A 25,615-nucleotide genomic window follows, 5' to 3' on the forward strand; every position below is an offset into this window, starting at 1 on the left:
ATCTCACCCCTTGCTGAGTTTTACAGGAGCTTGCATCCATCCTTCACACTCCCTTGAAAATCTACAGGGATACTCTCAAGCTGCCATTGGCCCATCACAAGATACAGAAGGCTTTTGGTTAAAATCAGCACATCAAAAGCAAGATGAGGTTATCAGGGAGGAATGAAAAAAAAGGATTCTTTCACTGGAAGCTTTGCTGCTCCCAGCAAGTCCATGTAGCAGGATGGAGAACAGTACTGGAAATAATCCTGACTATTACAAAGCAAAGAAAGGCAACTTTTCTCACCCCAGGAAGAAGTATTTCATATTCTGCCTGCTGTGCCACCCCTGAGATGTCTCCAGGGGTGTCAAACCAGTCTCCAGGTTTGTCTGGTGAGGAACTCGGGGCAGATGTGAAATCCTCTACCCTTTCACAAATGTTATGAAGCTCCTTGGCATGGGTGGCTACCTGCCTGACCTCAGGAGAGCTCCTAAATCAAAGTTTAGGCAGGAGTGGGTTAGTGCTGTCCAAGCATGCGTCAGACTTTTTACAGCTACTGGCAGAGAGGAAAGTGCTGAAAACCAGCAACACAGCTTACATGGGTCAGTGCAGAACTCTGGTGCAAATTTATCTTCTGACACAGCCAGAAAGACATGTAAGGAAATAATTAAAGGCAATAACTTTTATAGTTCTCTTTGGTTAGGGCAAGGCCTGGCAGCTTCCTGAGTTGTCTCATCTCAGAAGTTCACATTGCTATGTTCAAAGCAACCTATGCTACCAGCAACAACAGTGATCTCTGAAAATACTCACAAGCCAAACTGCAAGGTAGAAATATCAAGAGAGATGGCTTGAGGCCACATAAAACACTTTCATCAACTGAACAAAATTGAATCAAACAGCCTCAGAAGTATGGCAGTTTCCAAGCTCTCCCCAAAGCCTCTCTTCAGCAGGAGCACTGGCTCTTCTCCACACTTGGACTTGCAATCACTGGCCTGGAGTCCAGACTGAAGCTGTTTGGAGGGTTCTCCCCATGAAGCTGTAAGGTATTTCGGGCTATCAGCTCCTTAGCCATTAATGTGAACACCTCTTCTATGTTTTGAGCTTCTTTGGCTGACGTTTCCAGCACAGCTAAGAGCCCGTGCTTCTCTGCCAGGGTGCAGGCATCTTCAAACAGCACTTGGCGCTTGTCCAGCGAATCCGATTTGTTCCCTTAAAAGAAGGCAAAGACATACTTCAACCACTTAGGCTTTCAAAAATTTATTTTTAAATGGATGCAGGAATTGAGTTTTGTTAAACAATAGATTTATGTTAGCAGTAGGAGTTACTGCATAGAACAAGATGTGAAAACACCAGAGCCACAAATATAGACTGTGGTTTAAAACTGCAGTAAATCATATGATAGCAAAAGAGATGAAATCCAAGAAAAAACTAAAAACCTGTGTTCATCTGATTACTTAGTGTAAGTAAAAGATTACTTAGAAGCAACTGTTGTCCTGTTCCCTAGTGGTTTTAAATATTAAATAGCCTTTAAGTTGAATATTTTTTTGTTAAAAATCTTTTAGGGTGATGTAAAAAGAAAGACAAGAATTCAGATCAGCTACCTTAATGCCTAAAATATATACTTGTTTCTGCATGTATATATTAAACTTTTACTTGCAGCACATTAGTCAAAATCTATCATGAAACACCTCAGACAAAATATCTTTGTATATTTAGGCAGTTGCAGCACATGTGGATTATTCAGTTATAGCAGCTGACTGAAGTCCACATTTATAGTTTAAAGACAACCCTTCATCAAATTAGTACCTTGAATATATATCGAGTAACTACCCTCTCATAAAGTCCCTTTAAGTATTTCTAAAAGGAAAAAAAAACAAAACCAACCTACCCCACAGAAGAAAAAAAAAAACAAACCACAAAAAAAAAAAAAGGCAAAAAAAACCCCCAGCTTGAGGGTTATTTGCTTTCTTAAGAGGAACCCACCCAGCTTTTCCTCCTTCAGTTCCAGATAGGAAAGTTAGGTTTCCTAACCTCAACTTCCTGCTAGAAAGGTGTATAACACGACTAAGTGTAATTAAATGTACAATGATTTCTGCCAATGCAAGAAAAGCAAACAGCACCAGCTTTGGAAGAAAGCACCAAGCTGGATCCTTAACAAAAGCTTCACTTTTCACTAATTTAAGAACTTCTCTCCCTAAAAAAACCCCAACAACCACCACCATCCCCCACCACACACAGATAAGTCTCTTTCTTTAGATTCATGACAGAAGTTAGGAAAAGCCAGCCAAAGTGCAGTGATTTACACCTCCCCTGCCCCCAGTTCCAAGCACTGCATTAGAAGCAGGTCCAGAGGAAGGATAGGAGAAATCTCCCCAGCACAAGCACGGAGGGTGCTGGGAGCAGAGGCAGCAGCTCAGGGGCCCAGCCTGGGGCTCAGCGCTGCCCCAGCCCCGCTGCTGAGCTGCTCTCAGCACAATGCAACAGGCTCGGCCACGCCAATGGAAATAAGGGCAAGAAAGGCTCTGGCGTTTCACCACACCAGCGTTCTCGTTCGCAGCTCCTTCCCTGGGGGAGGGAACAGCAATAATAACCATGAAACCCAAGGGAAAGGAACCGCGGCTTCCTACCAGCTCCATTCCCGGCAGTTCCCAGCACTGCTCTCCTCCAAGAGGCAATTTCCTGAGCGCCAGTGGAATGCAAGCAGGCTACTCCAGCTCTGCAAAAGCCATCTCCCCATCTATTGTCTTACCTGCTCGGAATCCCATTACAGGGCAAAGCGCATGCACATCAAGAGAGCAGAGAGGAAAGATGAGAACCAGGAGTCTGTGCATCCCCCTTCACCGTGAATTATTGAGCTGCTACATTCCCGTGCAGCAGGAGTACAGGGTCAGGCTTGCTGCAGTTCTAACCTCAACAAGGTCCCTGCCTCCAGCCTGGCAGCAAAGCTTGTTGTGTTATTCCAGCAGGAAAGGAACAACTGCAAAAGGGTTTTGCTGTCTGCAATAGGTTTGGTCCTGTCAGGACCAGGCTATGACTTTCCTCATTTTTTTAAGCTTAGGTTGAATTGACACACTTGGTGATCTATTTTAATTAGAACTGAATTCTTCCTTAATGCATAGTGTATAGATGCTTCAAGTAGTGGTAGGAGACGAGGGAGATTTTATATCCATATTAAAAATCTACATAACACAATATTTAAAACTAAAATCCTACCAATTAACATCATGACCAAGTTTGCAGCACCATACTTTTCAATTTCATGAATCCAGTGAGGAATGGATTCAAATGTGGACCTCCTAGTAAGGTCATAGGCAAGGATGGCCCCATGGGCACTCCTGTAATAAGACTGGGTTATTGTCCGGAAGCGCTCTTGACCGGCTGTGTCCCACACTTGGATCTGTAAGAGAAAGGACAGAAGTTGTAAAGACTCCTGAACACCACTTTCCTGTGTGCTTGCCCTCAGCATTTGAAGCCCCTTGTCCAGAAGGCAGCCAGATCTGTCCCAGCTCACTCTACCACACCAGTGTGCTGTGCTCTCCCTAGATCCAAAAAGCCATTTACAAGCCTACAATCCATCTACACAGACCAAAGAGAAAGCTCCAAGGGTCAACCCAGCTTTGCAAAGAGGCCAAGAAACCCATTTTCAACAACTGTAGTAAAAGACATAGAACATTACAGCCTTTCAAGAAGAAGAGCAAAGAACCCTAATACAGGGCTGGGCAGAGCAAATCTACATGTAAAACCCAGGCATCCTAACTTTCATCTGCACACAGAGGGAAGTTCTAGCTGACAGTTTCTTCTGATGCTTGTCATGGAAGTGTTCTTCCCTCAAATTAAGCACACATCAAATGGGAGCCTTTGGAAACTTTGAGGGTTTTTCAGCTTGGTGTCCAAGCTCAAACCCCCACATCTCTGGAGGGCAGACACATCTCCAAACTATAGCCTTCTTCCAAAGAACTCCCTGCAGGCAAAGCACAAGCCCTCTCTTCAAGCAGATGCCGAGAAGTCACGAGAACAAGTATGTACCCAAATTAGGGTGACTGCTTCGCCCAGGACATCTTCCTGAGAGAAAACTCCACTGGGAAACACCCCTGATTAGAAAGACAGCCAGGTTATGCCAGCTGCCCTCGGCAGGGCCGGGCAGGAGGTGCCGTGCGTCCCGCGGCTTCCTGGCACCGGCACGGAAGGGCGGCTCGGCCGAGGCGCTGCTCGCCAGGAGCCCGGGGCTCGCTCCCGCCACCGACCTTTACTTTCTTGCCGTCGATGTCCATGGAGCGCACGGTGAAGTCGACGCCGATGGTGTTCTGCTGCTTCTCGTTGAACTGCCCCGTCTTGAAGCGGTGCACCACGCACGTCTTCCCCACGTTGGAGTCGCCGATCAGGATGATCTTGAAGAGGTAGTCGAAGGCATCGTCCGCGGCGGAGCTGGGGAACGGCATCGCGGCTGCCGGGCGGGCCTGCGGCCAGGCGGGGGAGGAGGAGCAGCCGCAGGCCCGAGGAAGGAGCCGGTGCCAGGCGCTCACCTGCCGGCGCTGCCCTGCCGGGACAGGTAGCGCCGCCCTGCGCCGCCCTGCCGCGGGGCCGGCGGGAGCTGTAGTCCGCCCCTTCCCCTCCCTTTCCTTCCCTTCCTTTCCCCGCCCCAGCCTCGGCCGGGCCGCGCAGGGGCCGGGCCGCTCGCTCCCGCCCCGCGCAGGGGGCGGGCAGGGCCCCGGCGGCGGCCGCGGCCGGACTACAGCTCCCGCCGCTCCGCGGGACCGCCCGGAAGGGCCGCCCCCGCCCGCCGACTTCCTCCGGCCGCGCTGGGCGCCGCGCACGGAACGCGGGGCCGGGCTCGGAACGCGGGGCCGGGCTCGGAACGCGGGGCCGGGCTCGGAACGCGGGGCCGGGCGGCTCCCCGGGGCGTGAGGCGGCGGCGGCGGCGGCGGTGGCGGAGCCGGGCCCTGCCCTGCCCTGCCGTGCGCTGCCCGCTCGGCTCCGCTCCCCGCCCCACCGAGGACGTGGCCACCGCGCCCGGAGGGAGCCGCGTCCTGCTCCTCGCCCCCTCCTCGGGCTGGGCTGGGCTGCGGTGCCGGGCGGGAGCACGGCCCGGCCTCCCCGGCAGCCCGGAGCGCCCTCGGAGCCTTGGGGTGCTCGGGGCAGCCCCTTGTCCTTCCCCCTGGACAGCACCCGGCCGGGCATCCGCGGTGACACACGCTCTGCTTGTGCCGGCTGCGAGGGCACTGGGTGCGTTTGCGGCTGTGCCGCTGTTCTTCTCTTTGGAAAAATGGCATAGGAGGGTGGGGGGCTGTTGGTTTGGGGTTTGATGGGGTTTTATTTGTGTTTTTTTTTTTTAATTATTATTATTTTGAAGAAAAAATCCTCCCGTTTGTTCTGCACTTTGGAGTGTTAAGGCTGCGCTTTCCTGCTGGCTTTCGAGGGAAGTAGGGTAGCATTAAGGGTGTTTATTTTGAACCTAAGGTGTGTTATTTTGCCTTTAAGTGAAAGGATAAGGCAGAACACCGAGGAGAGCTTAACAAATAAGGGTGGAAGCCTATCAAAAGCTTACTCAGAATACCGGCTGGCTGTAGGTAAATAGTGCTGAATAGTTACATGAGGCAGTCTAACACTCTAAAAGCACTCCTGTTCCTTTCTTAAAGACGTGCTTCACTGCTTTGAGTTCTGTGGGTCATCCTGCTGCTGAGCTTTTTTGCTCTTCCTCCACCACAAAGTTATCATGGTGTTCTCACAATAATTTGACTAACTTTAAAGAAAAAACTGGTTGCAGACTTTTCTAGCCTAGGAAGAATGCCAGTTTTGAATATAGAAAGGGCAGGATGAAGACAGAGGGAAAACAAAATCTTTCATGGTTATCTCTACGCTGTGAAAGTGTCCTGTGCCAGAAAGCCTTCTAGAAAGAAGACCTGAGATTGGGGAGCTCTGAGGAACAGATTGTTTCGATAGCAAATGCTGTTTAAAAAAAATCAGGTGACTTTAAGGTCATGCCAGGTCTTAGCTTTAAAAGGACTCAATATCTTGGACAAATAAGATCTACGTTTGCATGTGTTGACATGAAGCAAGTAGTAAATCTTGTGCTTTGGGCTGCAAACTGATTACCCAAGGAAGGAACTTTTCCCCACAGCATTGCACAACTGGCAGTGTTTTGCTTTCCTGGGGACAGCTCGGTTATCTGCCTGGCGGGAGGGGAGGGAGAGCCGAGGAACCTTTTGTGTTTGACCAGCAGACCGTGTGGCTCACAGCCTGCAAGGACTGGAGCTGGGAAACTGGAGTGCCTTGGCTTCCCTTCTCAGTGCAGCTTGTGTGGGGAAAGCCCTGGGCTGTAGGGCTGTGGGGTTACTGCTGTACTGTGGTGCTTGTGTGGGTGCTGGGTCTTCATTCACTGGTGCTGGGACCTCAAGTCAAGGGAGTATCAAGACTGCAAAGTTGCCTCTTCAGGGCTGGTCTGGCCTTCCCACAGCTCCAGCTATAGGCACTTTTTTTTTCCTCTGTGTGAGCCCAAGCAGTCTAGACACGTGTCCCTACAAGGAGGTGCTGTGTGCCAGCTGCAGCAGTGGCAGGGTGGCCCAAGAGCTCCTGGGCTGTGTGGAGAGAGATGGTGCCAGGTCTTGTACAGACTCACTGCATTTGCCCTGAAAGAGAATGGAGGGGTTCAGGGAGGTGTAGGATAAATGTGTCTCTGGTGTCTCAAAGCTGTCATAGCTGGGTTCCTGTTACTCAGAGGATCTCCATGCCACGCTCTGTTTTGGAGGTCAGATGGGATGTCAGTTTTCACAGTGGTTCACAGTAGCTGGATATTGCTGTTGGTCAGGCATGTGTCACCACTGGGAGAACAGGGAAGGGAGACTGCCTGCAGTGCAAGGTGTCTTGATGAAAGCTTTAAAAGCAGAAGTAGAAAGTCTGAGTGAAATAAAGAGTTTTCAGCTGTAGAAATGTGAATGCGACTGTCTGGGCAATGACTTCTACTTTCTCCAGGTGAGGTTATGAAGCTGAACATGAAAAGGCTTCTGTCAGATGTGCAAATAATTACATACAGCACCTGTGGATACATAAGGACTCAAAGGCATTATATTCTGTCTTGTTTCAGTGCTGATCCTTTGGGGGAACAGGGGTGGTGCTTCAATTTAGCTCTCCTCAGCATTCAGAATATGGTGTTGGCATGTCTTCTGAAATATGTGTAGAAAGATTCATCCCCTCACTGCCCAGTGGGGCTGTTTCCCAAAATCTGTTAGCAAACATCATCCCTCGGCCATGCCAGCACAGCTGGGGCATTGCAGTGGTGTGACATGGAGCAGCATGAGGAAACTGTGGTCTGTGGTGGCCTTCCCTCAGTACTGACAGTTCCTGCTTCTCTTGAGGTTGAGGTGTCACCCATGCCCTACACCCATGTCCTGTAGGGGCAGGAAGGTGTGACTTGTTGTGTGCTGTACTGATGAGTTAGGGACTGCTGGAGCTGTAATGCCAGGCTTGAGAATAAACAGGAAAGGATTCCAGCTGTTGGATTTCAGCACTGTCCTCACAGCTACTTCCCTTCTTCCATCTGTGCAAGTCCTCTCTTGGGCATATTCCTTCAACAACATCTTGATGAGGCAGTCAGATCCCTTCAAAACCCTTCTCCAGCCATAGCCAAATGCTGCTCCTGTGGCTTCATCACCTGTCTGTGTCCAGCCAGGTAGCAGCAGAAAGCTCTAATTTATGGTCACTCTGTAGTGCACCGTGTGTGTAAATGGTGCACAATGGTCTGTAATGGGAGAATGCTGGAAATTGGTCGATCAGGGGGTGTTCCTTTGGTCCTGGGCACTGAAGAGGCATCTGCTAGGAGAGAACCAAACAAGAAGTGCCATGAGGGTACTGGGAGAATGGGAATGACAAAACACCTTAATGTACAAGTGATGAATGGGGAGTGGTGTGAAACAAGTTGGAAAGGCGTGGCATGGAGTTGTTCCATCTGGATTTGAGCTGCTTGGGGAGCAGAGCTGTACTTCATACACATGTTTTAATTCAAATTGGTTTTCTCTTCTCCTCCCTTCCCATCTTCTTCTGTTTAAGGGAGAAGAAGAATGACTTAATCACCCTCCAGCCCCCGTGGCCAAGGCAGGAGCAGGGCTAGGGCTGCCAGCAACAGAGCATGGCTGTGCCTGGAGCCTTACGGAGGCAGCCTGCCAACAGAGGCCTCGTGTCCCACTGCACCCACCATCACATTGTTGTGTTCCTGCTGACCTTCTTCAGGTAGGCTGAGTGCTCAGAGATTTGTGTTTCCACCTTTTCTCCAGAGGAGATTGGGCCAACCTGTGTCTGTCTGTGTGTTTCCTGGCAGTTATTCCCTGCTCCATGCCTCCAGAAAGACATTCAGTAATGTCAAAGTCAGCATTTCCAGCCAGTGGACTCCCTCACCTCGAAACAGCACGGCCCCTGAGCTCCAGCCATGTGAGGTAAGGACACCAGGGAGAAGGGAGTGCTAGGAAAGGTGGGCAGCTGCCAGTGGGCTGAGCTTGTGGGGCTGAAGAACCCCTTTAGGTGTTCCTCACTTCTCAGAGTGTGAGTGGAAGCTTCACCTGTTGGCACTGTCGTTTTATGGATCACCAGGCGATGCTGAAAGCTTCCCTGGTGGTGCCCAGAGAGAAACTTGTCAAGAAGCTGCAGTGTTCCAGTGGGAAGTGGGCCCCAGAAGAGTCTGCAGTGGCATGGAGGAGGGGGAAGGGAGACTCTTCCTCTGAAGGGTTGGAGGCAATAAACCAAAGCAGTTAATGGGCTTACAGAGAGTCCTGTGAAATCCTGGCTGTGCTTTCTCTGGGGCAGTCATGCTGCTGCCACCCTCTTAAAAGGTTAGCCAGACTAGGAGAGAAGAGAGCTGTCTGACAGTGCTAGCTGTTATCCTAAACTGATGGTGAAGAATGGCATATTACCTTGCATCTGAAATGCCTGGTTTCCATGCTGAACATCCAGTACCCCTTGTCTGTAAAATCCTGGTTTCAGTTAAAGCAGTGGGAGTTTTGGCAGTGCTTGCTTGCAGGAAAGGAGGTTTGAAACTGCTTGCTTCTCACAAATGGGAAGGCAAGAACTACCTCCTGGTTCCTACCATGGGGTTTTTAGGCCTTTTTTTATTTTGTAATGCTTTGTCCTGATGCTTTTGGGAAATGGAAGAAATCTCACATCAAAAGCTTGGCCACAGACCATGAGATCTATTAGGGCTGGGAGTTCCAAGTCAGCTGCTGGAGCATTGCCTGCATTAGAAATCATTGGTTATTTGAATGTTTGACAGAGGGAATAGAAGGATGACAAATGCTGACTTCTTGTGATAAGTGAAAACAGTACATTTGGCTTGTAATGTGTTCAGGATTTTATAGATAGCCAAAAGGACTGAGCATCTCGGGGATGCTAAAATGAAATGCAAGGTGTTTAAATTTAGTTCTTTACTAACATTCAAACAACCAGTATATTTTTGAAGCTGATTTGTTAGCTGATTTGTTGGTTTTTTTTAATATATAGATGGTTTGGCGTTTGCTGGATGTTGAGATGCATGTGTCTGATCAAGAAAAATGGTCAAACTGATCCTTTAGTTATCAATTTATGTTGCATCTGTTAAACTAAGTGGATGTGTGATTGGTGTTGTCTGTACAGGATGTTCTCCTGGAGAGGTAGAATCAAGCTGAAACTGATGATGTTTGAGTTAGGCACATCTCCAGGTCGGGCTTGGGTTGGGTTTGTTTGTTTTCTAATGGAGGCATAGTGGGAAGGGAAGAAAACTTTGTTCTGATTCACTTCATTAATTCTTCAAATTATCCTCAAAGCTTGCTATTTTTTTTTATCTGATGTCACTAATCTTTCTTTGGGGACTAGTGAAACTTCTTCGCTTTTTTGATCATATTGAAACTAAAGTGAAACTCAGAGTAAGCACAAACCCCAGCAATATTAGTGATGACTGGAGTTTGTTGTAAATAGTTTCCAACCAGTCTATTTCTTCCCCTTGTTGCTTTTGTGTTCTTTCTTTTCTGTTTGTTTTCTGTCATTTCTTATTTTGGCTGCTGCCACAAATACTTGAAGGGAATTATTCATTTAGTGAAGACAGCAAGAGAAGTACAGAAGAGATGATGCACATAAACCAGAATATGCCTTTATTGTATTATTCATTAAAATGCTCATCAGTGTTTCAGAGTAAGAAGCTGTCTAACACCTGCATGCTTGTTAGAAGTAGGGTTTGTTTTGCCACTCATTTGTCTTGATTCAGGTGAAAGGAGCATTTCTCACTTCTGGTTTACTAGCTTGCATTTTAGAAGTGAAGCAAAGTGTCAGTGGACATTTTCTGCCAGAAGATAATGCCAGAATTGTTCCTGATTTGTTGATTACTGAAGTGTTGGAGAAATGGGAGCTTGCTTGGGCCAGATGCTGTTCTGCTTTGGAGCTGGGGTTTCCATTGAAAAAGAGTAGAATGAGCTATGCCTCTCCCCATTTACCTGTCCAATTTTTCCCTCTGTAGCTCTGGAACAGCAGCCATTTATTTCAAAATTCAGAAGAAGCAACTCTATTCCTGGGAACATTGGACACCATCTTTTTGTTTTCCTATGCTGTGGTGAGTAAAACTAACCCTGAACTGCTCAGCTTTGCTTGACTCTTGTTGGGAAGATCACACCCACAATAAAAAGCTTAGTTCAGAGGCAAACCTCTTTCAGTTTCTGTTAGTTCTGCCCATGCCTGTCAGCCATGTGAAGATGCATGTTAACAAACACAAGGGAAATACTATCACTTCAGAATTTCTTACACCCTGTCACTGGGGAGGACTAGTTCTGTCTCTCCAAGAGTTCCCAGCTGAATTCTTTCAAACAAGAAATGTAATGAGCAGCTACAAGCAGGGTTTCTTTGGTGGCAGGAGAAGTGGCTAGAATCAAACTGTATGTTGATGTAACAGCACTGTTTGGATTAGTATGGCCTTTCTATGTGGTTTTAATTCTCACAGCTGCAAGGTGCAGATCCTCTGGCTTTGTCTAATGCTGTGGTTTGTTCTCAGGGTCTCTTTGTCAGCGGCATAGTTGGGGACCGCCTGAATTTACGCTGGGTTTTGTCTTTTGGCATGTGCTCCTCTGCTCTGGTGGTAAGTTGGAACATTGTAGTGGGATTTAAAAATCTGCCCTGGGGTTTCTGGGTAGGGTTTTGCTGCAGGGGAGAAGAGGCTGTGTTTCTGTGTGAATCTGCTCATCAGCTGTACCTCAGTGGTCTCAAAGCCTGCAGCTCTAACTTGGTGCTGGATGCATGAACTGCCTAAAGCATGGGGCATAGATGACTCTCTCCTTCCTGAAATGTCTTGCTCTGGACACTGTGTCAGAAAGAAATTCCTGAGTTGAGGCTTATCTAGAGAATTAATGAACAGCTTTTGCTCAAGATTAGTGTGTTTGGGCTTTTGGGGACTGTTTTGTGGTATAACTTAATCTCTTAGACCGTCTATGTTGTTATTGAGGCTTTTGCTTGCAAACACAATCTTTGCTCTGTTCTTTAAAGGACATCCTAACAATACCAGGCACTCATTTACTTATTTTATGTAACTGCCAGGAGGGTATGTGTCAAAAAAGAATGTCTGCTTGAAACAAAAGGTGCTTTCTGTTCAATTTCAAGCCACTTCAGATAAGTGTAAATCAGTTTTATCTCGTGGTTTTCTGGTTGTTAAAGTGGTGGTAAGATGTGTGGAGTGTTTGTTTTACCAGTGGCTACAAACCCCACTGTGGCCTGTTGGGCTCTGCAGACTCATGACTGAATGTGCATCAAGCACCCTGTGCCACAATGTGTGTTTATTTTGGGTTAGAGCACTTGGTAATTTGAGAGCTGGCTGTAGTATTTGTGTTAAATTTGGTGAAGATACATGACCTGTGAGTGCTCTGTGTTTGCAGAGAGCCTCAGGGATTAGCATGTCAGTACAAGAGCAGATCAAGAGGCTACTGTATTTTTAGTGTTGTCATTGAAACTGTTTGTGTCTTCCTTCTCTTCTCCTGTTATAAGTGTGCAAAAGTCTTTTGGAGAGGAACTGCCATGACAGCACGTTTGTCTGGAGTCAGAGCTGTGCCGGCTCAGCAGAGGGTGCTGTGAGCCCTGTGCTGTGTCTCAAACACCAGCCTGGCCTCTGCCCTGGCCCTGCACAGCTCCCTGAAAGCTTGTTCCTTTTTTTAGGACCCCACTCCTGCTTGTCTTTTAGCAGTAGCCTCAGGGTGTCTTGTCTGTTTCCCCCCTGCTCTCCTCTAGGTGTTCTCCTTTGGCACACTCACAGAATGGTTGCATTTCTACAACAAGTGGTTCTACTGCTGTCTCTGGGTTGTGAATGGCTTGCTGCAGTCCACTGGCTGGCCCTGTGTGGTTGCTGTCATGGGAAATTGGTTTGGAAAAGCTGGGTAAGTTGAGTTTTCTTCAGTGACTCACTCATCTGACATGCTGAGTAACAGATTGAGCTGAAATGCTCAAACCAGAAAGGCCAACTGTTAGATCATAATTAAAATTAGGTAGGGTGAAATATGCCTTACTTGTTGCATTCTCTCTTTCACTTTTTTGTGGAGCCACTGGACAGCCTGGTGTGAACACAACTGTGTGTGTTAAAAGCATAGGTTCAAACTTCAAAAATCCCATAGTGTAGAGTGACTGAATTTTAATTTTCCTACCACTGAAAAACCTGTTTCTCTCTGCTTAAAGAGGGCTGAGTCATGCTGGGCTCTGTTCTCACTTTGGGGTATTGCAGATGAGCTCTAGTCATAGTTTGTAACCTTGTTTCCAGCTCACTCTCCTTTAACACAGATGTTTCAGGGTTTCTAGCTTATCTATTTGGCACCTCCAAGTTGTTATGTGTTTTGTTGTAAATGAACTTTAAGCTAAGCCCCTTTGCAATGGAAGGGAAAATGGTGTAACATTATTCTTAAGTTAAAGTTCACTTACATGTTTTGGTTTTGTCTTGTTCTTAATGTCATCTGTCCTTGCATTGTCTGCTTCAAATCTTCTTTCCCTTCTGCAGGAGAGGTTTTGTCTTTGGACTCTGGAGTGCCTGTGCATCTGTGGGAAATATCCTTGGGGCATTCCTTGCCTCCTGTGTTCTCAAGTATGGCTATGAGGTAGGTATTGCTGCCTGGCTTCCAGCTACACCTGCATGTCTGAATGGGACACTGGGTTTTTATCCTGTCTTTGAGAGACAACAGCCTCATATATCCAATTTCATCTTCCTGAATTCTGTGGAGGCAGAACAGAAAGGCTCTTCCTTTCCTGACTCTTCCAAGCTGGGAGAAATGAGCCCAAGACTCCTCTGTAAAAGGGACTGATTTTATTAAGGAGCTCTAGTGTCACATTGTACCTTCTTATGATTTGGGTGGTTCAAGTGTTCTTCAGAGTCACCCATCACAGGTTCTGAGCTGACTGGAGTCCCTGGAGCTGGAAGGGCATGGAGGCATAGCTGCTGTGACTGGGAAGAGGCCAGGCTGTCATGTGGCAGTGGACAGCTGAGCACGGTGAATGGGAGTGACCCAGCACATCTCATTGCATGGGGCCTCTGAGGAGGCTGGCACAGCTGAGCTGGTCACTCTGGACAAGAGCAACCTTGAAAAACCTGGGAGAAGTGTGCTGAGAAATCAGAGCCAGACTCTTTCCAGGACTGCACTTTGAGAGAGCAAAAAAGCAGTGGGTGTAAAGTGAAGCAGGGATGGTTCCATTTGGATGTTTGGAAAACCATTTTCCTATGATGTATTTTAAGCACTGGAACACGGGGGCAGACCCTGGAGGATCTGCCTTTGGAGGATTTCAAGAATGTGATTGATCAAGGCTCTGAGCAACCTTGTCTGAATTTGGTGCTTGACTCTTCTTTGAGCAGTCCCTTCCCATAGAGGTGGATCTCTGGTTGTGTTGGCTCAGCTCCTTCCTCACTGCTGTCAGTGCAGATAAGCCAAGTCTGTTCAGGGGATGGAGAGATCACTTGTTTCCAGGTGTCTTGGATGCAGTCTGGCTTGTTGTAGCTGTGTTTGCTCTCTCATGAGGTTGGAATGTAAAGAAACCCTCATTAGAGAGGGAGGTGTTTGTGGCTGAAAGTGCTTTAAAAAGAATGTTGTATTTATTTCTGCTCAGTATGCTTTCCTGGTGACGGCCTCGGTGCAGTTTGCGGGAGGAGTCGTTGTGTTCTTCGGGCTCCTGACGTCGCCCAAGGAAGTGGGTGAGTGGAAGAGCTGTGCTATTTCAGTCCCTCCATGAGAGCAGATCTGCAGCTTCCCGTGGAGTGCTGCTCATTCTGACAGCATTTATCCTCAGGGCTCCTAGCAAATGGTGCTGCACCTTAGTGCACTCAATGGAGCAAATGCTTTACTTGCCAAGATCACACTAAATGCTGCCATGTGTCACGTGAATAGGGTCTGGATGTTTTTTAAAGCAAAATAAAACAGCCTGGCTCTAACATCTCCACTAGGATATGCCTAATTATCCTAATTATCAGTTTTTCTTCACCTGAAACATCAGTGTTTGTTAAAGAAACAGCCGGCAAACTGATAACTGACTATTGTAGGAGAAAACTATGGCAAGCCTTAAGTGTGCTATGGGAAGGGAAAGTAACTTTGGTCTGCAGGTCTCCCACAGCCAGATAAATAACTCTTGGGTTGGATGTGTTTCTTCCCTGAGAAGATGGTAGGCAAGTCAGAGTGCAACAGGGAAACAAAAGAACTTTGGGGCTTTGACAGGGCTGTGGAGGAGGTTTCCCAGGTGCCTGCAAAGGCTGTAAAGTTGGGAGCTCTAAAGCTGCCATAAAGCGTGCTCGTAAGAGTGCTCTGCATCCCAGGAAGCACAATGCAGTTCCCAGGCCTCCCATTCCAGCAGAAGCATTAACAGCAGCAGGTGTCTGAGGCCCTGCTGCTGCTCTCAGCTCCACGCTCGAGGGAGGTGGCACCCAGGGCCAGGCTGAGCATCCCAAGCCCTCAATGAGGGGGGAAGTGCACTAATTTGTTGTGTCTTCCAACTAATGGCCAGACACTCAGAGCAGACAAAGCGACGCCAGGATCACACAGTACTTTCAAGAGCCCTAGAAGACAAAGGGTAGAAACTGGCGGCACTGCAGATCACCATCTAGAAGAGTTTCTAAGCCACAGGAGGATGGAGGTATGGGAGAGCAAGGGAACTGCTGGAAGCTAGAATTGCTTAAAAGAAGTGAGCATAGCTTTAGAGTGGGGAGAGGGTGAACAGGCTGTGGTCCGTTTTTCCTGTTGCTTATTCCTTGTAAAACTTAGGCCTCCCTGAGCTTGGAGCAGATGAAGATGAAGCCAGTGTGGAAGAAGATGCCCACAGACCCCTAATGGGCAGTGATGATGTAGATGATGATGACCAGAATTACTCCATTCAAGCAACTGACAATGACAACCAGCCCAAGGCCATTGGCTTCTTCCAGGCTTGCTGCCTTCCTGGTGTAGTACTGGTGAGGACACAGATTCTTAAGTAAGAGCTGACTTAACTGTTGAACATAAAGCTGCCTTTTTGTGTTGTCAGGATTTGTACACATCATTGTTAATATGCTGACCATATGTTGTAGTGGTTGGCATCTGATGTCTCATGCTGTGAAAATGTTGGGGTTGGGCCTGCTGTCCTTGTGTACATGGATGATGCTGTCTGGATGTGTGGTGTGTGTTGCTCTTCCCACTGCTCCATGGAGTGCATGTCATGAGCCAGTGAAGGGCAGCAGAGATCCTGCCCTTCCTGCTGTGAATCTGCAAGGGAGGCCATGCCAAAGGTGGTTGTAGGATCTGCCTTTCTTGGTAAGGTAGATGCCTGCCCTGAGGAGTGGGTTCTCACTCCTAACTGAGCATCACACAGAGCTCTGTGGCACTGGTACTGAGGCTTGGAGTTTTTATCTTGAGTCTATCTTAAAGAAGAAAGCTGCCTGAAAAGCCTGAATCAGCATGATGTAACATCTGGCAAAGTGTGCAGGGTTTTTTTATGAGCAACAGGAAACAAGGCCTGATGATGCAGTTTCCACATATCCTTGTCCTGTCCCTTGCAAACTTGTGCTTCTGTATCAGCACTGTTGCCCAATTCATGTTCAGCTGAAAAGTTAACCTGTCATTAAAAAGCAGTGTTAACCTTCTGCATCAGGACACACATTCTGTGTGCCCCCTGAATACTGGAACCAGTACAAGAAAGGGGGCAGAGCACTGGGAGCTGCCTGGGTTTGCCAGGGAGCAGAACTGCTGAATGGGCAGTGTTGTCAGGTACCCTTGATGAGCAAGGCAGTTGGCTGTTGTGATTAAGGCAACAGAAAATCTGGAAGGGATGGGTGCATTGTCAGTGTGCTGAGTGCAGGACAACCACAGTCCTGTTGTTAGGGCTGCAGTTGAGGGGTGGCAAAACAAAGCAAACCCATCTTGAGCTCTTTCCTACTCTGGATAAATGCCTCACACAAAATGTTAGTGATGGTGTCTGCCTCAGTTGATGTGTGACTTGTTTTCACTGGCCTGAGCAAAAGGAGATGGCAGCAGCTGAGGTTGTTTGCTTTGAACTTTGGGGTTTGGGGACACATTCCATGCCCTAATCCAACAACCTGAGCACCTCTGAGTCAGAGCTTTATCTGATGTCAGCTTAGTGCCCAGCCAAACAGGGGTACCATGTCAGATTGGTGAGAGACCAAATGCTGAGAGAATCTCCAAAGCCTTGTCAAGATTCTACAAAGAATTCATTTGACATATTTTTTCTGTAGCTCCTCTCATCTCCTGCTGAGTGATACAGTGGAAGAGTTTTAGTACAGACAGCTTTCTCCTGAGCCTCTAGGAATTCAATGTTTAATCACTCAGACAATCTGGTAGACAGTTTCTTAGTGTGTTGTAATAAATATCACTTTGTACAGTGCACTTTTCACACCCAGAGGCAGGAGAGCCCTACCAAACATCCCCATGTCTTCCATGTATGGTGGAAATTAGTTTGTGTCCTAAGAGTGAAAAAGCATTAATAATACAGCTTAGAAGTCTGCATCTATTAAAATAATATAAATTCAGAAGAGATGATTTTGTGGAATTTAATATATAAAAAGATCTGCTTTTTGAAATTCAAAGTCAAATGTCCATATGCACAGAGCCTCAAAGGTTGTGCTTTAACATCTTTATCCTATTTTGCCTTTTCCAATTAATTCCTTGAGCTGCTGTCTTTGCTGAAGTAGGGTGACCTGTCCCTCTGCATGCTGGGCCAGCAGCCCCTGAGCACTAATCTTTGCCACACACATGAAGGCTCTGTGGGAGGAGATCTGCTAGCTAAGGACAAACTGAGCCCAGCAACCAAAATAAAGTTGTCTCTCAGCTGTTGGGTTTGGAAGCCTGTGCTCAGCTTTGGCCAAACCTTTCATCCCATGTCCTGGAATACCTGCCTGGGGATTATGAGTGAAGCTTTCTCTTGTGGTGCTGTAAGCAGATGAGCCTTCTGAGCAGCACAAGCTAGCACAGAGGAACCACTTCACATAACTTTTCTCAGCATGATGCACAGATGACTAAATCTGTTTCGTGTCACGTGGTTGTCTCCCTTCTCTTCAGAAGGTGAATTAAATTTTCTTCATTTTTTGAAGACTAGTGTCATTTCCTCTCAAGGTTACACTGAAAGTGCATTAACCCATTGCATTCAGTGATAAAAAAATAACCTTTTTGACAACGACTTTTGTATTCCTGAGTTCCCTTTGATGTTCAGCATTAAACTTTCATGATCCTGCCTTCTTACATGAAATTCAGAAGTGCTTTCCTCTGAAAGCTTTAGCTGGATCCAGAGCTTTATGGAAATAAGCAGAAATGCTGTTTGCATTTCTCAAGTGCTAACTGCTGACTGGCCCTCTCTTTGTTCCAGTACTCCTTGGCCTATGCCTGCCTGAAGCTGGTGAATTACTCTTTCTTCTTCTGGCTGCCCTTCTACCTCAGCAGCAACTTTGGATGGAAAGAAGCAGAAGCTGACCAGCTCTCAATCTGGTATGATGTGGGAGGAATCATAGGTGAGTGAGCAGGGGAGTGACACCTTCTTGCAGCTGCTTCCCCAGTGTTTGAGAATGAGAGACAGAGAATGCAGCCAGAGCAGTTGTGTTCACTGGGATCTAGCTGGTCACTTAATGTGGGAAAAGTCTAAGTTTGTTTGTGGCTGCTTGGCTTATCTTTTTTTTCCTTAAACACAAAGCATATGACCCCCTAAAGAGTTAACATATTAGAGTTAACATATAAGAAAAGTTCTGTGTACAAAATGGGGCCCCTGCTTGCTACTTCCTTTCTGACAGGTACCCTTGGGGAAGATTTAGATCTGGACTTGGTGGGTTCTGTACTGTCCTGTCTGTCCTGTGTTTCTAAGGACAGACTCATTGCAGATGTCAAGAGAGCAGGCACCAACTGTGTAATGTTCAGAAATTAAACCTAATTGCTTTTATTTCTGCTGGCTGCAAAACCTGACCTGGTTCTTCCAGAATCAAGAGTATATTCTGTATATGTGTTTGGACTTCCACTCTCCTGTACTCAGGTTCTAGTTTTATTCCCTTGTCCAGTTAGCTTTAATAGACATCCTTGTTTGGGTCCATTCAGGGTCTGGTTTTGCCTCTGTGGCATTTTCTGCATTAGGCTTTCTCAGCATTCTGACTTTTACCAGCAGAGCAGTTCCTGCAGAGGTACCCATGGTACATAAGGTGATTTTTATTGCCCTTTGGCATTTGTTGCATTGAGTTGCACCTGCCCTAAGCAGGTGAGACAGCAGAGCATGTGAGGCCCCTGTGTGATAATGTTTTCCCTGTGAGAAGGAGCTGCCTTTTCTTGCACTTTCAGTCAAAGGAGCCAGCCACAGTGTTCAGCTTGCTTAATCCAGAGTTGTGGTGGTCCTAGAGCTGTGGTGGTCCTTTAGGGGAAGAGGAAGGAAAGTAGGTGCATTGGCTAGTGGCATGCCAGAAACAAAAAGAAGCAATAAACTCCCAGTAAAGCAGTATGAGTAGTTTTCTCTGCTTTATCTGAGACTTAAATTTACTGTTGTCTCTGTGTCTGGGGCAGTAGGGGCAGGAGGCTTAGCTCTCAGGATGTTAGAGGGAATGTGTATTGATGAGGAGGCCACTGCACTCAGTGAAACAAGCTTTGTTCAAGGTATCAGCATCCTGAGCCTGACAGTGAAACTTCTTTTTTTGCCAGGTGGCACCATCCAGGGCTTGATTTCTGATGTGCTGCAGAAGAGAGCCCCTGTGCTGGCAGTGAGCCTGCTCTTTGCTGTGGCCTCTCTCTTTGGATACAGCCGTGAGTACTCGTGTGCTGCGCAGGCTGAGAGGCTCGTTCAGAACCTCCTGCAGAGAGCCAGAGCACAGCCTGTTCTCATTAGGTTTTCTGGTCTTCAGACTGCTGCTGGATCAGAATGGGGCCTTTTGGTCTGCTTTGCTCAAGTGTGGCACTGTGCAGAAAGAAATCTGTTCTCTGGTTAATTGGGTGGAAATGAATGCTCTGAGTGGCTGGATTTCCCTGTAGTGGTGAGTTATGGTACTGGTCCTTCTGGTACTGATCCTTCTCCAGTGTCAGTGAGATTTTTGGCATTGTCATTGTGTCAGCACCATATTTGGCAGAGAAAGAAGTCTCAGGTGCATCCCTGTACTCTGAGAAAAGAGAATCTGTGGACAGATGTGTGCTGGAGTATATATTCACTACTCAGAGGCTGGAGAAGCTATTAGACTTCACTACTTAGACTTCTGAAAATGATGAAATTGGAGAGTTTCTGCCTCTTTTGTGGTAGATATAGTTCTTGGTGTCCAGTTTTTGAAAGGAACCTTGGGAAAACAGAGTGTGAGGAGATGGGAAGATGTAATTTGTGTGAAACATCTATGAAGCAGTTCTAGGGGTGACAGGTTTGTGTTTTCAGACAATGTCCTGTGGTACAGAGTGATTTAACTCTGGGATGCCATTTCACTGCTCTGTGTGTTCCTCCAAAATGGGATGGTGATCCATACAGACTTCTATAGAGCACTTGGAGATCTGTGGGCAGAAATTTCTGCTGGATCTGGAAATGAATGGTGACTTTTGGAAGCATGCAGGCTTACTCAGATGGTCTTGAAGTAATTATCATTGAATAGCAAGGATTGGGTTTGGTGGAGTTTTTGTAGGCTCTTGTGTTAACTCATTGCTTTAAAAAGTGAATTGGAAATAAACATGAAATTATTGCTGATGAAGTTTGAAGTTTGTGACTAGGTAGCAAAACAGCCAGAGCCCCAGGTGCCTTGTACTTAGCTCAAAATGTGCTGCTGTCCAGGCAGATAGAGAAGCCTCGGGTGATCCAAAGTTCCTGCAGTGTGATAATTCAGCTTCCATCAGCCAAGCCAGGAAACCTTATTGTGCCCATAAGAGGGATAATGGCCTGAGAATATATGAGGAGGGTGCACCTTGCCTTGTGCAGTAACTCACCCTGTGTGGGCCCTGAGGGGAAGGGAGTGAGGAATTCAGGGGATGCCTGGAGGTGAGATACCAGGGAAAACTGTCTGAAAGGCCCTGAGGGGCTGCAGTGGAAAACTAGCCCCATGTACACATGCTGCTGGAGAGGCAAGGGGAACCTGTAGGTGTTCAGACATGGCTTTGTAAGGAGGAATTTGTGTTTTGGAAAGTGAAGGAAGAGTGAAAGGGCTGATTCAAGTGCTGAATACTTTGTGATGAGAGTTTGAGCTGAGTCTGACTTCTCCAGAGAGATAAATGAAGGATTCTCTTACTATTCAAGTTTTATTTACACTCACCTGGTCTTTCTCTTGCAGGTTCCCCAAACAGCAAGCCTATCAATGCTGTGATCATGGCAATTACAGGTAACTTCTCAAAATCCACTGTTATGCTGGTAGACATCTAAATTCATTGCAGAACAACCAGCAACACTAGCCAGGTGGTGGTAAGGTGTCTGTGTGTGCTGCCATCTCTGCTGGTTTTGCAGAGAGAGTGAAAACTGGGCTCCAGTTTCTGTTACCTTTGGAGAACAGCTGTAGGAAAACTGCCTTACAGAGGGAGGTATAGAATATAGACTGTATAGAATCATGGCCTGGAGCTGAGGGGATCTGTCTTGACTCCAATATGCTGGAGGTGGATTTATGCCAAAATACCTAGCAGTGATGTGGTATCTGAGGAAGTGGGGATATGGCAGAGTCATGAGCTGCAGCTCAAACTTGAGAGTGTTTGTCAGAATCCAAAACACCCTGTGTGCTGGGAGAGGTCACAAGCTTTTTGTGCTGCCACACATACTGTGCTGTGTTATGGAATTAGGCCTGCATGAATAGAGCCTTTCTTTCCAAACACTCTTATTTCAGAACTCTCTGTCCTGTTGTTGTGGGTATTTTTTTTTTTTTTGGCCTTCCATCTCTTCCATGAGCCCCTGGAGACTGAGGGTGCCCATGCTAATTAAAATGTTCTTGTTATCTATTTCTGTGTAACTACTCCAGATATTTCAGGGTGTTCCATGATTGTGTGTTTCAGGTACCTCTCTCCCTGCAGTTTGTCTCTGAGCACTGTCCCTAGACTTAATTCTTGTCCTGAGCTTTTGTGGTATAAAATCTGTTTTGAAGATGCTTTGTTGAGAATCTGTATGAGTATTTGTTTTGCACCAAGGCTGTTTTCTGTCACTTTCAGGATTTTTCATCGGAGGCCCTTCTAACATGATCAGTTCTGCAATTTCTGCTGACCTGGGGCGTCAGGATCTGGTGAAAGGCAGCAGCGAGGCTCTGGCGACAGTCACAGGAATTGTGGATGGAACAGGCAGTATTGGTGCTGCCGTGGGCCAGGTGAGGCTGCCAGGGAAAAGAGAGGTCTGGGGAAGGAGGAAAAGTGTCTGTTGTGGTTACAGGTGTTAGTGCATTCATCAATCTGAATTGTGTTGGGGGAGACAGAGAGGGTTGGGGTTTTTTTCAAAATAATTCCTTTAGAATCAACCAAGGGAACATGTCTGTTTTAACAAAGTTTCCAGTGGAAACAATGTAATTAAGATCTAAACTAAGTGTTCACAGTACTAATGTTAAGGCACTTTGGTAATTCAAGTGAATTTTACAGACTTTCATATCCTGAACTTCAAAAAGCTTTGCAAAGTGTGAAAAAAAGTATTTTGAAGTTTGGGTTTTTTTTTTGTTTTGAGGTGATCGACAGACCTTTTCTTACAGAAAAGTGTATCTCTATAACCGAGTAAAATTGGAATGTGACAGTGTTTATGAAGTGATTTAAAATTTGCTCTTATTTGTGCTTTCTTTTTTTATCTGTGGATGTCTTTTACACTTTGTAAAGCCAGCCCCACTTGCTCCAGCAGTCCTTACAGTCTGAGGAGCAGAGTGTTGCAGAGGAGGAAGCTGACAGTGTGCCCACTGGGGATGTTTTCTTCTCAAATACAAGTGTTAGCTACGTGAAAGAACACAGTGGTGCTCTGGGGAGGATTTAGTAGAGAGTTTGGAGCCAGTGTTTCTCCAGGCATCCTCCAGTGGTGGTAAAATACCAAGGATGCAGGCGAGGCTTGCGAGTTTCTTTGCCATTGATTGCCTGATAAATGCAATCATTCAGTCACTGTTTTGTAGGATAGATGCTGCTTATCTCCTCTGAACATGGAAAATTACAAGTGCTTTGAGGACAAATATCAGTGCACTGTTACACTCAGTGCTCTTCTGGCATCAGCTCAGTGTTTTTGTCTTCCCACACACATACCATCCAAACTCACATCATCATAAAAAGTGGGTCTTTGCTTCTGAGAGATTCCACCTGCCTCCCCTTCCAACACTGCATTTATTCCAGCAGAGACAAGCACGACGTCATTCTGGGGGTGTGTGAGTGACAGTAAATGCACAATGAGCACGTTGGAAATTCACATCCTGTTCTGATATACCCAGTGGTGAAGAAGGGAGGCCCTTGTGCAGCATCTGAGTATAAATCTGCTAATAAGAGACACATTTCCTTGTGTGGCCCGGGCTGCCCAGCTGAGCCAGAGTGCAGCTCAGAACAGAGTGTAGTCTCAAGTGTCTTGCCTAGATGAAGGGTTAAGCAGTTACTGGTAGCACAGCTCTTGAAAATGTGTCCTGTGTAATTTATAACCCATTCTGGAGCTTTTAGTTCTTCTGAGAGTACTTACATCCACTTATGTCCCAGTGTTCCGTGCAAAAACCTCGTATTCAGCAGAGTCAATTTGTCACCCTTTGGAACTGTAGTTCACTTCTGTCTTTGTGCTGTTCTGAGTTACTGTAAAGCTTCAGGGTGGTGTCTCTGCTTTGCTGAAACTGTGGGTTTTGTACAGAAAAAGGCTGCTGTCCTGAGTCATCCCTTCTGACAGGAAAAGATCACACAGAGCTGGTCACAAAATCTTCCAACTGGAGTGCTAACAGCCCACAAAGTCTAGAAAATGAAAGTGTCATGCCTGAAAGTCATGTTTATCTTCCCAGTTTGAATAATATTTTTTTCCCCTTTCTGTTTAGTATCTAGTGTCTTTGATCCAGGAGAACCTGGGATGGATGTGGGTTTTCTATTTCTTCATTCTAATGGTAAGAAATCACCTTTTTAAAAAATTCTTTGTCAAAGCTCAATTTGCCATAGGATGTTTTTGTGGGAAAATGAGAACTGTGACTCCTGATACCATTCTCAAAGTGGCCTGGGGTGTGGCTTTGCCTCAGGTTGTCTAAGTCAAATCAGTTCATTTTGGATCCTTTAAAGTCACTTTACCCAACAGGAACTGAGATTGTAGCAGAGACACAAAAGTACCTGCCCAAAAATACCTGTATGCATTTCCTAAATCAAATGCCACCTGACTTCCAAGCTGGGGCTTCTCCCTCCTGCATCTCCATGGTACAGAGTTTCTAATGTTTTTGGAGAGCTGAAGTTAAGCTGCTTGTTTGTTAGGTTTTGAAGATTAGTGGAAAGAGTGGTGAGGGTATTGAAACTAAACTGAAAATGCCTTGGCCCTGTTTTGCTGCTGGGGCAGAGAGCTGTCAAGGCCCTGATGTCCTCAGTATCACCACAGTGGTGAACTCTGCACAATTTACTTGGTCTTCTCTGCTGGAAGTGCCAGGAGATGTCTCTGCCTCTGTGCTGACAAGGGAGAAGGCCACTTTGGTAAGCAGCAGAGGTGGTGAGGAGCAAGGTCCCTGAGGAGCTGGAGAGCTCATCTTTATGAAAAGGTGATCGTGACAGCTGAAATTGTATGAGCTTTCCTGCAAGCTCAGCCCTTCCTCTGCTGTGCCACTCTGTCACTGCTTCCCTAAGCCTGTGTCTTCCTGGGATGGCCTTGGATGCACACTGGAGCAGGGGGGCCTGCAGCTCTGGTTGCTCTGTGCTAATTGTCCTGGATTTGCTTCTTTCCCCAGACGAGTTCCACAGTCCTGTTCATTTCACCCTTGATAGTGAGGGAGATCAGGCTGCTGCTGCACGAGCGGCGCCTGCGGATGCTGGCAGAGTGATTCTGCTCCCTCTGCCTGGACTGCTGTGTGCAACTGACACCTGGGACACTCACCAAAGCTCTGGGAGACTTGTTGGGTACATCCTCCAGGTTTGGACTGGTTCAGAAGGACTCCACAAGACTTGATTGACTTGCCTGTGGTGAGCTCAGTCGTGAAGCACCAAATACCTGTCCTGAGACCACCTGTGTCGTGGAGCTGCTGACCTAAGCCAGACAATCCAAGGGACTGATGGATTGTCCCAGCCTCCCAGACCCTTCCAGCAGTCACACCAGGGTCTTCTGTTGGGTGTCTCATTCCTATACCTTTTCTTATTTATTTCTGGATTGCTGACCAAAGTCAGCTCTTTGAAACTGACGGTTTTCGGGAGGCTGTCTCGCAATGAATCTTGATGCTCTTTTGTGCTGGTGAAATCATACAGTGCAGTTCATGGATAGTCCTAAATTTCAGATCACCTTAGCTTTTAGAAAGGGCAAAAATAATTATTTGGGATTTATGCTGTCCAGTTGTTTAAAAACTGCTGTTGCTAAATCTCTGCACAGATGGACCTCTGCTATCCCCATCTATTCATTGTTACATATTCCAGTAGAGTCACATGAAGAAGTTACCTCTGTTTTTGTTTTTAACATTTTTAATAATGTTACTAATCTCTGAGAAATGAGATTTCATTTTTTAAACTATTGAAGCAGACAAAGAGTGTGCAATACTTTATATAATCTCTGAAATAAGCCTTAATAGGTCCTTTGTGTCTAAAGGATCCTTGGATGGCTTCAGGGATCAGTAATGGGACACAAACATTTTCACTACTTTGTTTATTGCACCTGACCAATACTGACCAAAATGGGTGTGAGGTGACCTTCTGAAGGAAACTGGTGTCACTGACTTCATACTCCTTGGGCAATTGCTCATCTCTAGCAAAGCAGGATCAGAATGGAATTAAAGGAATTTAAGGGACCTGGCTGCTCTCAGAGAGGGGCTGAAATGTACTCATGGAGTAGCATTAATGAGCAACTGCTGCTGTTTCCCCTCATGCTCCTGTGGCTATGGCTGCATAGGGGACCTCAAGCTCCAGGGTTTGGAAGCTTGAGTTGTACCTTGAAAGGTAGATGCAAGTCTACCTGCAAGCACTAAAAACAAGTGGCTGTGCTTGCTGTGGTGGTGTTTGAGTGCTTTGCAGTACTCTGGTAAATGGGGTGACCAACTGACAGCTCTAACATTTATTGGTGATCTTAATGGGATCACTGAGTAACTTCTCAAAAAAATGCTTTCTGTTT

At 46.6% G+C, this 25,615-nt stretch overlaps 2 protein-coding genes across 2 annotated transcripts; one reads left to right on the top strand and one right to left on the bottom strand.

Moving 5' to 3' along the window:
- Positions 1-361: 361 nt before the first annotated feature.
- On the bottom strand, positions 362-4,552 carry RAB19 (RAB19, member RAS oncogene family). The gene is made up of 3 exons (XM_058023059.1): positions 4,225-4,552; positions 3,194-3,377; positions 362-1,189 (listed from the first exon to the last, which is right to left on the bottom strand). The coding sequence occupies exons 1-3, from the start codon at positions 4,417-4,419 to the stop codon at positions 924-926; spliced, it is 645 nt and encodes a 214-aa protein (XP_057879042.1). The 5' UTR covers positions 4,420-4,552; the 3' UTR covers positions 362-923.
- Positions 4,553-5,008: 456 nt separating this feature from the next.
- On the top strand, positions 5,009-25,260 carry SLC37A3 (solute carrier family 37 member 3). The gene is made up of 15 exons (XM_058022940.1): positions 5,009-5,203; positions 8,024-8,203; positions 8,292-8,406; positions 10,452-10,544; positions 10,980-11,063; positions 12,203-12,348; positions 12,960-13,056; positions 14,057-14,141; positions 15,202-15,386; positions 17,789-17,930; positions 19,096-19,197; positions 20,691-20,738; positions 21,550-21,701; positions 23,367-23,432; positions 24,252-25,260. Exons 2-15 carry the CDS (start codon positions 8,103-8,105, stop codon positions 24,342-24,344), a joined length of 1,509 nt encoding a protein of 502 aa, XP_057878923.1. The 5' UTR covers positions 5,009-5,203; positions 8,024-8,102; the 3' UTR covers positions 24,345-25,260.
- The last annotated feature ends 355 nt before the right edge of the window (positions 25,261-25,615 follow it).

The sequence above is a fragment of the Melospiza georgiana genome, chromosome 4, assembly GCF_028018845.1.
Source record: "Melospiza georgiana isolate bMelGeo1 chromosome 4, bMelGeo1.pri, whole genome shotgun sequence".
NCBI classification, from domain to species: Eukaryota; Metazoa; Chordata; class Aves; order Passeriformes; family Passerellidae; genus Melospiza; species Melospiza georgiana.

What these genes read in the sequence shown, in the direction of transcription:
- RAB19 (XM_058023059.1), bottom strand. Translation starts at nt 4,419, where the DNA reads ATGCCGTTCCCCAGCTCCGCCGCGGACGATGCCTTCGACTACCTCTTC. An exon ending in TCGACGGCAAGAAAGTAAAG is followed by an intron (nt 3,378 to 4,224) that starts GTCGGTGGCGGG and finishes TTTCTCTTACAG; the next exon opens with ATCCAAGTGTGGGACACAGC. An exon ending in CTTGGTCATGATGTTAATTG is followed by an intron (nt 1,190 to 3,193) that starts GTAGGATTTTAG and finishes CCTTCTTTTAAG; the next exon opens with GGAACAAATCGGATTCGCTG.
- SLC37A3 (XM_058022940.1), top strand. Translation starts at nt 8,103, where the DNA reads ATGGCTGTGCCTGGAGCCTTACGGAGGCAGCCTGCCAACAGAGGCCTC. An exon ending in CTGAGCTCCAGCCATGTGAG is followed by an intron (nt 8,407 to 10,451) that starts GTAAGGACACCA and finishes TTCCCTCTGTAG; the next exon opens with CTCTGGAACAGCAGCCATTT. An exon ending in AATTGGTTTGGAAAAGCTGG is followed by an intron (nt 12,349 to 12,959) that starts GTAAGTTGAGTT and finishes TCCCTTCTGCAG; the next exon opens with GAGAGGTTTTGTCTTTGGAC.